At 35.9% G+C, this 13,245-nt stretch overlaps 1 protein-coding gene across 1 annotated transcript in view; it reads left to right on the top strand.

Annotated features, from left to right (window-relative positions):
- The window catches only part of LOC117337844 (WD repeat-containing protein 89-like), a 61,716-nt gene extending 49,754 nt beyond the window's left edge, over positions 1-11,962 (top strand). The window contains exons 11-14 of the mRNA XM_033898970.1: positions 7,723-7,799; positions 10,655-10,760; positions 11,504-11,629; positions 11,876-11,962. Coding sequence (XP_033754861.1) covers positions 7,723-7,799; positions 10,655-10,760; positions 11,504-11,629; positions 11,876-11,926 — 360 coding nt within the window. The 3' untranslated portion in view covers positions 11,927-11,962. The remainder of the gene's footprint in view (positions 1-7,722; positions 7,800-10,654; positions 10,761-11,503; positions 11,630-11,875) is intronic.
- The last annotated feature ends 1,283 nt before the right edge of the window (positions 11,963-13,245 follow it).

Raw genomic sequence — 13,245 nt, 5'->3', positions numbered from 1 at the left:
TAACTTAAGGAAACTGCTTAACTTAAAGTTTTCCACAGGCATTACATAATTTAAGATAAAAATCTTAGTAAAGGAACCATCTTTAAATTCTGTCATGATTTCTATGGCAAAAGTTAAAAGATATGCAGGTCCTTAGTAACATGTTATTTTTGTTTGATCAAAAGACTAATGTCCATGTAACAGTTCATTCCTCAGTATTGAAAACAGGTAATACAAGCCCAATGTACCTCTTGCCATCATTATGTGTCCAAATGTGTGTACATTATCCATAACCAGAGATACCATGAAATAACCAGGGATAAAAAGTCAGCCCATCAGCCCCTACTTTGTAAATGTTATTGGAAGATATTACAGAATTTATGTATTAGACAAAGCTACTTTGTGAATATCATTTGAAGATATTACAGAATTTATGTATTAGACAAAGCTGTAAAGTAGATATTTATAGCCACTGGTACATGATCTTGGAGATTATGAGTAAGTCAATACACATTGTTACAGGGGGGAATAGATAGGAGACATAAAATCTTCAACTTCCTGTGATCAGTGATTTAAGGACATTCCAATGTTACAATGGAATCTTACACTAGTGTAGAAAAGGCAAAAGGTTATGATCCAATAATCTCCCAACTACCTATGTGTGACCTCGAACAGTCTGCAGATTTAGTGGGGAGAAGGGCAAAGTAGCTCTTGGAAATAAAACAGCTATCGGTCTTGAAGGATAATATCGTTTCTCCATCACTAGAGAGAAGATTCCAATGTTCATCATGGCAGCAACAGAATTCTGGTAGCTTTGTCAGAGACCTTCCTGACTTTTACTGTTTGTAGACAGTGCACACTACCAGTGCATGTAGGTCAAAGGTCACTACTCAGGGTTTTGAAATTATTTCAGGTGTGGTCTATAAATGGATTGGTAAAAACTATCTGATTAAACCTGTTTTGCCATATTTTTCAAATATTGCAGGATATTTTCTAAAGATGTGGTCCCTATAAAAAGAACTTTTTGTGAAATGTGTAAAAGTCAAGGCAGTTCAATGTTTGGTGTGTATAGTTTACCAGCAGGGAAAAGATAAACCATCGTGTCCTTTATGAGTAACATTTATCAGTAAATGGATTTAAAGTCTGCCCATGATCAAATTTAGAGCTAATTGATTGAAAGCATGAGTGGACCAAGAGAGTCCAATGTTATATAAACAGAGGGTGTGATTCCCCTGGTACAGACCTAGACCCAATAGGAGGAAATAAAAGTAAAATATCTTACTGGTTTACCGTATTGTTCCAGACTTTGTCTGGCAATAAGCCCACCCCTGTATATTGCAGTTCAGGAAAAATACCACCACGTGCTATTTTATTGTCATGCAATAAGCCCACCCCTCTTGTTTGTTCAACGTCTTATCGCAGGAAACCTAGGATAAAGGTTCAAAGGCATTTAAAACATCTTTTTCTGGATATTGTCAAAAATATGTGTCATTAGGAAAGGTAAGTAGGTGTCAATAGGAAAGTAATACGTGTCAATAGGAAAGGTTAGTAGGTGTCAATAGGAAAGGTTAATAGGTGTCAATAGGACAGGTTAATAGGTGTCAGTAGGAAAGGTTAATATGTGTCAATAGGAAAAGGTTAATAGGTGTCAATAGGAAAGGTTAATAGGTGTCAGTAGGAGAGGTCGATAGGTGTCAATAGGAAAGATTAGTAGGTGTCAATAGGAAAGTAATACGTGTCAATAGGAAAGGTTAGTAGGTGTCAATAGGAAAGGTTAGTAGGTGTTAATAGGAAAGGTTAATAGATGTCAATAGGAAAGGTTAATAGGTGTCAATAGGAAAAGTTAATATGTGTCAATAGGAGAAGGTTAATAGGTGTCAATAGAAAAGATTAATTGGTGTCAATAGGAAAGGTTAATAGGTGTTAATAGGAAAAGGTTAATAGGTGTCATTAGGAAAGCTTAATAGGTGTCAATAGGAAAGCTTAATAGGTGTCAATAGGAAAAGGTTAATAGGTGTCAATAGGAAAAGGTTAATAGGTGTCAATAGGACAGGTTGATATGTGTCAATAGGACAGGTTAATATGTGTCAATAGGAAAGGTTAAAAGGTGTCAATAGGAAAGGTTAATAGGTGTCAATAGGAGAGGTTAATATGTGTCAATAGGAAGGTTAATAGGCGTCAATAGGAAAAGTTAATAGGTGTCAATAGGGCAGGTTGATAGGTGTTAATAGGAAAAGTTAATAGGTGTCAATAGGAAAGGTTATTAAGTGTCAATAGGAAAGGTTAATAGGTGTCAATAGGAAAAGTTAATAGGTGTCAATAGGAAAGGTAAATAGGTGTCAGTAGGAAAGGTTAGTAGGTGTCAATAGGAAAGGTTAGTAGGTGTCAATATGAAAGGTTGATAGGTGTCAATAGGAAAGGTTAATAGGTGTCAATAGGAAAGGTTAATAGGTGTCAATAGGAAAGGTTAATAGGTGTCAATAGGAAAGTTTAATAGGTGTCAATAGGAAAGTTTAATAGGTGTCAATAGGAAAGGTTAATAGGTGTCAATAGGAAAGGTTAATAGGTGTCAAGAGGAAAGGTATAAATGTATAATCAATGTATAAAAGGGAAAATGCTCTCTGTTATAAATGAAAAATAGGTATATTTGATTTATTGTGTCTCAATCTTTTACTGTAAAATTAGCATGTTCAAAATAGAATCTGTAATTTAGATTTACAAAGATCTACTATTATTCAATACTCTAATTGTTGGAAGTTTTTATATGATGATCAGTCAGTCACTAGTTTCATTTACCGCTTTTGGTTTTGTGTGATAAGTTTCCAATGATGCTTGTTATCTGTTAATTATATCATTAGAAACTAATCAGTTATTCATGAAGTGTTCATAAGTCCTCATGAAATATTCAGACAGTATAGAGTATTATATTGGTGTTTCCTTTACTAAACAACTTTTAAATCCAATTAAGCAGTATGTGGGAAATGTATTGATCTGCTGATAAGATTGGTAAATTGTGAATATTGGATGAAGCTGTTTCTGTTTTTCCATGCAATGTAATACACTATATGTATAAATATCTGATAACTTGTTTAATTTTGACTGGTTCATTTTTTCAGGCCAACATCACTTTGTAAACTGATTTTTAGGCCTACATCACTGTGTCAGCTGATTTTTAGGCCTACATCACCGTGTCGGCCGATTTTTTGGCCTACATCTCTGTGTTGGCTGATTTTTAGGCCTACATCACTGTGTTGGCTGATTTTTAGGCCTACATCACTGTGTTGGCTGATTTTCATGCCTACATCACTGTGTTGACTGATTTTTAGGGCTACATCACTGTCAGCTGATTTTAAGGCCTATACATCACTGTTGGCTGTTAGGCTTACATCACTGTGTTGACTGATTTTTAGGCCTACATTATGTGTCAGTTGATTTTTAGGCCTACATCACTGTGTTGACTGATTTTTAGGCCTACATCACTGTGTCGGCTGATTTTTAGGCCTACATCACTTTGTAAGCTGATTTTTAGGTCTACATCACTGTGTAAGCTGATTTTTATCTGCGAAACGCGTTTGCGGGGGATATTAAATTGGGCTCCGTCCGTCCGTCCGTGTGTCCGTCCGAGATTCTTTTCCGGGCTATAACTCCATAACCGTTCAACGCAGCTCCTTGAAACTTTCTGTATATATCAGACTAGTTGTGCCTTTTGCTATTGCGGGCCTTCCATTTTCGGTATTTTTTCTGTCACCATGGAAACTTAGTAAAAAATACCAAATTACTGTTTCCTTTTGTTTCCGGGCTATAACTCCAAAACTGTTCAACGCAGCTCCTTGAAACTATCTGAATATATCAGATTAGTTGTGCCTTTTGCTATTGTGGACCTTCCATTTTCTGTATTTTTTCTGTCACCATGGAGACTTAATCAAAAATACCAAATTACTGTTTCCTTTTGTTTCCGGGCTATAACTCCAAAACCGTTCAACGCAGCTCCTTGAAAATTTCTGTATATATCAGACTAGTGCCCTAGTTGTGCCTTTTGCTATTGCGGACCTTTCATTTTCGGTATTTTTTCTGTCACCATGGAAACTTAATCAAAAATACCAAATTACTGTTTCCTTTTGTTTCCGGGCTATAGTTCCAAAACTGTTCAACGCAGATCCTTGAAACTTTCTGTATATATCAGACTAGTGCCCTAGTTGTGCCTTTTGCTATTGCGGACCTTTCATTTTCGGTATTTTTTCTGTCACCATGGAAACTTAGTCAAAAATACTAAATTACTGTTCCCTTTGTTTCCGGGCTATAACTCAAAAACCGTTCAGCGCAGCTCTTTGAAACTTTCTGTTCAGTTTTACAATACTCACATATTGATACTTGTGAATTTGGACAACTGCGTTGATGTCGTACTTATCAACAAATGAGATACAAATTATACAATGTACGTATTTAGGTATTAGAGCTTTTGTTATGTTTTGTTGTGTCAACAACTGCCTATCAGAATTCAGAATTGATTATATACCTCTAAAAAATTCAGATAACTATTGTATGTATCAACATTATATATGGACTATCTTTGGTCATAAAAAGTTATTATTAAATTTCCTGTTTTGCTACATAAATATCATCATCATTTTGTATATATTGCATCAATTCTGTGTTATTTTGTTGTTTTTATTTCATTCAAGGACGATGCCAAACTCAAATACATACATTTAAAGTTATACTTTAATAACTCTTACTTTGAGCTTGATATATACATGTATTTGGGTTTTCATACCAACTGCGGGGCGCGGGGATAATGCCAAGCTTTGTGGCTCCTTGTTAGGCTTACATCACTGTCGGCTGATTTTTTAGGTCTACATCACTGTGTCGGCTGGTTTTTAGGCCTACATCACTGTGTCGGCTGATTTTTAGGCCTACATAACTGTGTTGGCTGATTTTCATGCCTACATCACTGTGTAAGGTAGCAGTGTACAGTAAAAATGCCAAATTCTGAAAAATATGGCACATGCTTTAGATATGTAAACATTGCCAGTTAACCTTACATATAACCTCTAATAAAGTATATATATTTGAAATCTGTACAACATTTGCAATTTTAATAGAGCTCTGAAGGATAAGTAAACTGATATTTTCTGTGATTTTTAGAGCTGTGAATACCATGGTAACAGCTTAAAAAATTCTCAAAAATTGCAAAATATTATGATATTTGACCCAAAATGGCACAATTCTCTACACAATTTTTTTTCTGAAACCTATTTAAAATTAAATATCTCTATCCCAAAGACAGAATTAATCTTGTTTGGACATATGTTGTAAATTAAGTTTTTCCGCTATCTTACCTTTTCTGTGGGCTTCCATTTTGCGCTGTAGGCGAAACTAAATTTCCTGTGTAAACACACGTTCGGAAAATCCGGATATTTAAAATCCGGAACCAATTTATTGATTTTTGTTTTAATAAATGTGAAGCCTGTATGTACTACTTCATACTGGATATACCAATTATAGTGTACATTTATTTTTTCATTTTTTATACATATCATAATACAGGAGTTATTTGCTTAACAAAAAAATTGCCCATGGCCAGGCTGTCTTACTGTGGTGTGCTACCTTATACATCACTTTCGTTAATTCTAATTTTACTAAAAACCCCATGAATGTCTAGAATATGTTCCGACGAACAAAATGACATATCGGGTTACTGTGTATCTTTAATAGTCACCGAGTATTGCTGATTTCCCTGAGAGGTGTATTTTGACAACTTTTTCTCCCAATCCAGTAATAAGGGGAGGTAATTTTAAAGATGAAAACTCCCATAATTCTGTATATCTCTTGAATAAAGTTGTGTTTTGAGTTGAATGTGGTACTTTGAGTCTCTGTGCATGTAATCAAGCAAAAAATACTATACAACTATCAAATTTAGCCTTGTAATATGACGTCATGGTAACCATGACGTCATCAGCAACTATGACGTCATCAGATGGTATCTATGACGTCATAAATACTCAATGGTGTCATAATAAATAACCAAATTCCTTTCCAAACCTCAGCTTAGCAACACATGCAATATTCTAACTGATAAATCATGACATGACATCCAAGATTTCAAAATGTCATGCCTATGACATCACAGTCATCTGTTTCCACCCCGGTAATTCAGATATGTACCAATGATCATATGAAAGTGTCCGCTGATCCCATTTTATGCGGAAAATGCTATTTTTTCTGCTTTACCGAAGGAAGTGACAATAATTGACAATATTGTATCAACCGTACACTCCATCAATTGAAATTACATGCTTACCAATGTATAAATAAATTGAAAATAATGGTTTCACCAAATATTTCAAAAAATAACACTTACTGTAATAGTTTCCATGGATACGGGGTAATAAATCAGGTAAAACAAACCAGAATTCGGTCTATATGGTTTGTTAGATACCCAATAAGTTATTTTGGGTTTGTTATAAAACATAGCATATCTTTTCAATTTACACTGACTCATTAACATTATGCTTAATTAACCCACCCTTAAAATGGGTAAATATGCGAGTTACCTCCCTTGATTCCTCGAATATGACAAGCCTGATAATAAACAAGTTTTAAATTGTTTTTATGCATTTTTGAGCAATAATGAACTAAAATGAAGCTTAATCAAGCATAATTAAGCACAATTTCCAAAAAATAACATTTTTCAGCCCTTATAAGGTAGCAGTGTACAGTAAAAATGCCAAATTCTGAAAAATATGGCACATGCTTTAGATATGTAAACATTGCCAGTTAACCTTACATATAACCTCTAATAAAGTATATATATTTGAAATCTGTACAACATTTGCAATTTTAATAGAGCTCTGAAGGATAAGTAAACTGATATTTTCTGTGATTTTTAGAGCTGTGAATACCATGGTAACAGCTTAAAAAATTCTCAAAAATTGCAAAATATTATGATATTTGACCCAAAATGGCACAATTCTCTACACAATTTTTTTTCTGAAACCTATTTAAAATTAAATATCTCTATCCCAAAGACAGAATTAATCTTGTTTGGACATATGTTGTAAATTAAGTTTTTCCGCTATCTTACCTTTTCTGTGGGCTTCCATTTTGCGCTGTAGGCGAAACTAAATTTCCTGTGTAAACACACGTTCGGAAAATCCGGATATTTAAAATCCGGAACCAATTTATTGATTTTTGTTTTAATAAATGTGAAGCCTGTATGTACTACTTCATACTGGATATACCAATTATAGTGTACATTTATTTTTTCATTTTTTATACATATCATAATACAGGAGTTATTTGCTTAACAAAAAAATTGCCCATGGCCAGGCTGTCTTACTGTGGTGTGCTACCTAAGCTGATTTTTAGGCCTACATCACTGTGTCGGCTGATTTTTAGGCTTACATCACTGTGTCGGCTGATTTTTAGGCCTACATCACTGTGTCGGCTGATTTTTAGGCTTACATCACTGTGTCGGCTGATTTTTAGGCCTACATCACTGTTTAAGCTGATTTTCATGCCTACATCACTGTATTGGCAGATTTTTAGGCCTACATCACTGTTGGCTGATTTTTAGGCTTGCGTCACTGTGTCGGCTGATTTCCGTGTCTACATGTCAGTGCATGTCGTTTGCTTTATCTCCCTGTCCTGAAAATAAAAATTTTGTTTCAACATAATGAGTGACAACAATTAAGTAAAGTCAGGTGAGGAATAATTCATTATAAGCTCTTTTTTTTTGTCTAGGGAGATGACTCTATCGACTACCTGGTAGATTGCTTTGATGTCAATAACAGACTCTTCCTAACTACAGGTACACACAGGTGAGACACACTACCTTACTACAGGTACACACAGGTGAGACACACAACCTAACTACAGGTACACACAGGCAAGACACACAACCTAACTACAGGTACAAACTGGTGAGACACACAACCTAACTACAGGTACACACAGGTGAGACACACTATCTAACTACAGGTACACACAGGTGAGACACACAACCTACCTACAGGTACATACAGGTGAGACACACTACCTAACTATAGGTACACACAGGTGAGACACACTTCCTAACTACAGGTACACAGGTGAGACACACAACCTAACTACAGGTACACACAGGGGAGACACACTACCTTACTACAGGTACACACAGGTGAGACACACTACCTAACTACAGGTACACACAGGTGAGACACACAACCTAACTACAGGTACACACAGGTGAGACACACTACCTTACTACAGGTACACACAGGTGAGACACACTATCTAACTACAGATACACACAGGTGAGACACATAACCTACCTACAGGTACATACAGGTGAGACACACTACCTAACTACAGGTACACACAGGTGAGACACACTTCCTAACTACAGGTACACAGGTGAGACACACAACCTAACTACAGGTACACACAGGTGAGACACACTACCTTACTACAGGTACACACAGGTGAGACACACTACCTAAATACAGGTACACACAGGTGAGACACACAACCTAACTACAGGTACACACAGGTGAGACACACTACCTAACTACAGGTACACACAGGTGAGACACACTACCTAACTACAGGTACACACAGGTGAGATACACTACCTTACTACAGGTACACACAGGTGAGACACACAACCTACCTACAGGTACATACAGGTGAGACACACTACCTAACTACAGGTACACACAGGTGAGATACACTACCTTACTACAGGTACACACAGGTGAGACACACAACCTACCTACAGGTTCACACAGATGAGACACACAACCTAACTACAGGTACACACAGGCGAGACACACTACCTAACTACAGGTACACACAGGTGAGACACACAACCTAACTACAGGTACACACAGGTGAGACACACAACCTAACTACAGGTACACACAGGTGAGACACACAACCTAACTACAGGTACACACAGGTGAGACACACTACCTAACTACAGGTACACACAGGTGAGACACACTTCCTAACTACAGGTACACACAGGTGAGACACACTACCTAACTACAGGTACACACAGGTGAGACACACAACCTAACTACAGGTACACACAGGTGAGACACACTACTTAACCATATACATATACACTCACCCTATCCCCCATGACAAAGGGGAGGGGAGGGGAGGGGGGGGGGGGGGGACTGGAATCTTTCTGTCTGCAGACACACTTTTGTACCCCCTACACCTCCTAGGATTATGTATAGAATTCAAAATCTTTGTTATTATACCCCCGCAACGAAGTTAGGGGGGTATACTGGAATCAGGTCGTCTGTCCGTCCGTCCGTCTGTCTGTAGACACATTTTGTCCGGACAACTCCTCCTAAACCGATGGGCCGATTCCGATGAAACTTTACACAAATATTAATGATCATGTGTAGATGTGCATGCCACTTTCTTTTTTTAAAAATTATGGTTGCTATGGCAACTGGTCACTATAAACAGGTTTTCCGATAAGAACCATAACTTTAAGTTTGTACAGACAACTCCTCCTAAACCGAAGGGCCGATTTCAATCAAACTTCACACAAATAAAGAGGACCATGTGTAGATGTGCATGCCACTTTCTTTTTCCCAAAATTATGGTTGCTATGGCAACTGGTCACTATAAACAGGTTTTCTGATAAGAACCATAACTTTATGATTGTCCGGACAACTCCTACTAAACCGAAGAGCCGATTTCAATGAAACTTCACACAAATATAGAGGACCATGTGTAGATGTGCATGCCACATTCTTTTTCTCAAAATGATGGTTGCTATGGCAAGTGGTCACTATAAACAGGTTTTACGATAAGAACCATAACTTTAAGTTTGTACAGACAACTCCTCCTAAACCGAAGGGCCGATTTCAATGAAACTTCACACAAATATAGAGGACCATGTGAAGATGTGCATGCCACTTTCTTTTTCTCAAAATTATGGTTGCTATGGCAAGTGGTCACTACATTACTGGGTTATCTTAGTTAGCCTCTAATTAACAGTTCTAATTCACCATTGACTCATGCAGATTGCGGGGGTATTAGTCAGCCATCCTGGCGACAGTTCTAGTTTACGACATGTCTGTCTCCCTAAAAGTTCCATCAAATTTTCATTTTTTCAGAGGAGTTATGGCCCTTGATGCCACAAATTGACACATGTTGTCCAGACTTCTCCTTCAAAATTAGTTTACCAATTTCAATAAAATTATGCAGGAATGTTATAGAATATGTGCAGATATGCAAGCATTTTTTTTCAGAAATTTTAGTTGCCATGGTAGCCAAGTAGAGAGGTCAGTCTGACATAGAACCAATAAATTAAATGGTGGTAGGAACCAAGATTCCTCTGGGATCTCTTGTTAATGCCTATTCTTTAAGACAGCAGGTGTTTCTAGAACTGTTAACATGGATATACAATAGAGGCTTCTGATTGGTCAATATTGAAATATTGTCTCATTAAGCTGAGGTGTGGTACACATGTAAAAGTGTTTTGAGGGGTAATACAGTGGTGCTATTTTCTTAGACAAAAGATGTCATTTGGTTGCCATGGTTATAAATGAGGGGTAGTGGGTGGTATTAGTCTGCTATGTGTTTACAGTTCTAGTTATCTTAATGAGTGCTAAAACACAATAATGATTAATAGTACATTTAACACAATGACAATTGACCAATACTTTTCCAGTGGTGACATTAGGCTGGTGGATGTGTCAGGTGATGCCCCTTGTGTGGTGACAACATTATCCAAGGGACATAACTCTACAGTTCGGGTGACGTACTGGGACAGTCAGGTGATTAAACATTTTCCAGATGGATATTTTGCATTGTTTGTAGTCTTGTTCATTAAATCATTATATCCTCCACTGTCCATAGTTTTGTCCAGCGGCTTCCCAAGGTCAAGGTCTCTTTTTTGGCCTGAGATCAAAGATGCTCTTTCATTATCTCATATGAACTCCTTGCATTTAAGTAAATAATGATAATCCTGTTTCATTGACACATTGAATATAGTCTGACAATATTGTGTTTAAGCTAGTGTCATCATCTTAATTTGATCCAACAGTTTGATCTCATGACTACCCTGTTACTATTGTTGTCACACTTCATGTGTCCTGATGCCTGTAATCAATATATGGACACTTTAGAATTTTAGATTTCACATTTTAGAATTTTATATTTCACACACTTTAGAATTTTAGATATCACACACTTTAGAATTTTAGATTTCACACTTTAGAATTTTAGATTTCACACTTTAGAATTTTAGATTTCACACTTTGGAATTTTAGATTTCACACTTTAGAATTTTAGATTTCACACTTTAGAATTTTAGATTTCACACTTTGGAATTTTAGATTTCACACTTTAGAACTTAAGATTTCACACTTTGGAATTTTAGATTTCACACTTTGGAATTTTAGATTTCACACTTTAGAATTTTAGATTTCACACTTTCTATTTATGTGTATTACAATGAATTTTACAACCTTGATTTATACATAAAAGATATCAGTAAAATATTTATTTTTGTAAACAGACTACAAGTTTAGTGACTGGGGGAGAGGATTCGTATCTGTGTCTCTGGTCCAAGGATGGTCAACTTCGCACACCCCACGGGACAGTTAGTGTCGCGGACGGTCAAGTTACACCCTCACATGGAAAGGTAGGTCCATTGCCTGTGACAAGCTGCCCCAGTTGGTTGAATATCATTCTCCATAAGAGAGTCTCTTTACTATGATCATAGAGAGCCTAGCATTGGTTATTCCTTTAATGGTAAATTTTGTGTGCTACTTCTCAGAAAATGTTTCTACAGGTAAAATAGTTACAATATTCAAACGTGTCTCTATTTGTCTTTCATCAATGATGTGAAATTAATGAATGTTAATTTCATTTTCTGTTCTTGTTCCAGGTCAAGTCAAAGATGAAGAGTGCCTCACATAAAAAATCAAGGCCTTATTGATTATGCAAATCATTATAAAAATAACTATCAGTTTTACTATTCTTTTGTTATATTTCAATCAGAACTGTTGTAATAATTACACATATAACAACACAGATTGATAGCATATACTACAGAATCAACACATTGACAAAACATACTTCAGAATCAACACAATGATAAAATATACTTCAGAATCAACACACACGGACAAAATATACCACAGAAACAACACACAATGACAAAATATACCACAGAATCAACACACACTGACAAAATATACTTCAGAATCAACACACACTGACAAAATATACCACAGAATCAACACAATGACAAAATGTACCACAGAATCAACACACACGGACAAAATATACTACAGAATCAACACAATGACAAAATGTACCACAGAATCAACACACTGACAAAATGTACCACAGAATCAACACACACTGACAAAATATACCACAGATTCAACACAATGACAAAATATACCACAGAATCAACACAATGACAAAATGTACCACAGAATCAACACACACTGACAAAATATACCACAGAATCAACACAATAACAAAATATACCATAAAATCAACACACGGACAAAATTTACAACAGAATCAACAAACACGGACAAAATAGACCACAGAATCAACACACACTGACAAAATATACCACAGAATCAACACAATAACAAAATGTACCACAGAATCAACACAATAACAAAATATACTACAGAATCAACACACTGACAAAATGTACTACAGATTCAACACACTGACAAAATATACTACAGAATCAACACAATGACAAAATGTACAACGGAATCAACACAATGACAAAATATTCCACAGAATCAACACATGGACAAAATATACCACAGAATCAACATACATGGACAAAATATACCACAGAATCAACACATGGACAAAATATACTACAGAATCAACACACTGACAAAATATACTACAGAATCAACACACTGACAAAATATACTACAGAATCAACATAATGACAAAATATATCACAGAATCAACACAATGACAAAATATACCACAGCATCCACACACAAGGACAAAATACACACCTTCAACAATATTCAACAAAACATTAAAACAAAGGGACAGATTAGATCAAAGAATTAGCGAAACATTAACAGTTAAATTATAGGGAAATTTTCCCAATCTTGCTGCCTCTAATGTCATAAAAACAAGACAAACTTACAGTGAAGCAATGAAATAATGCAGTATTCTTGTATTAATTAGACTTGTATTAGGTAGGTGGCTTGATACTATAAAAACTTGTAAGTAATTGTCACAACAGGTCTTTGTTGTGTTGTTATA

Source organism: Pecten maximus, chromosome 11, assembly GCF_902652985.1.
Source record: "Pecten maximus chromosome 11, xPecMax1.1, whole genome shotgun sequence".
NCBI lineage: Eukaryota > Metazoa > Mollusca > Bivalvia > Pectinida > Pectinidae > Pecten > Pecten maximus.
Note: the sequence above shows the minus strand (reverse complement) of the source record. Positions and strands in the feature narration are given on the sequence as shown.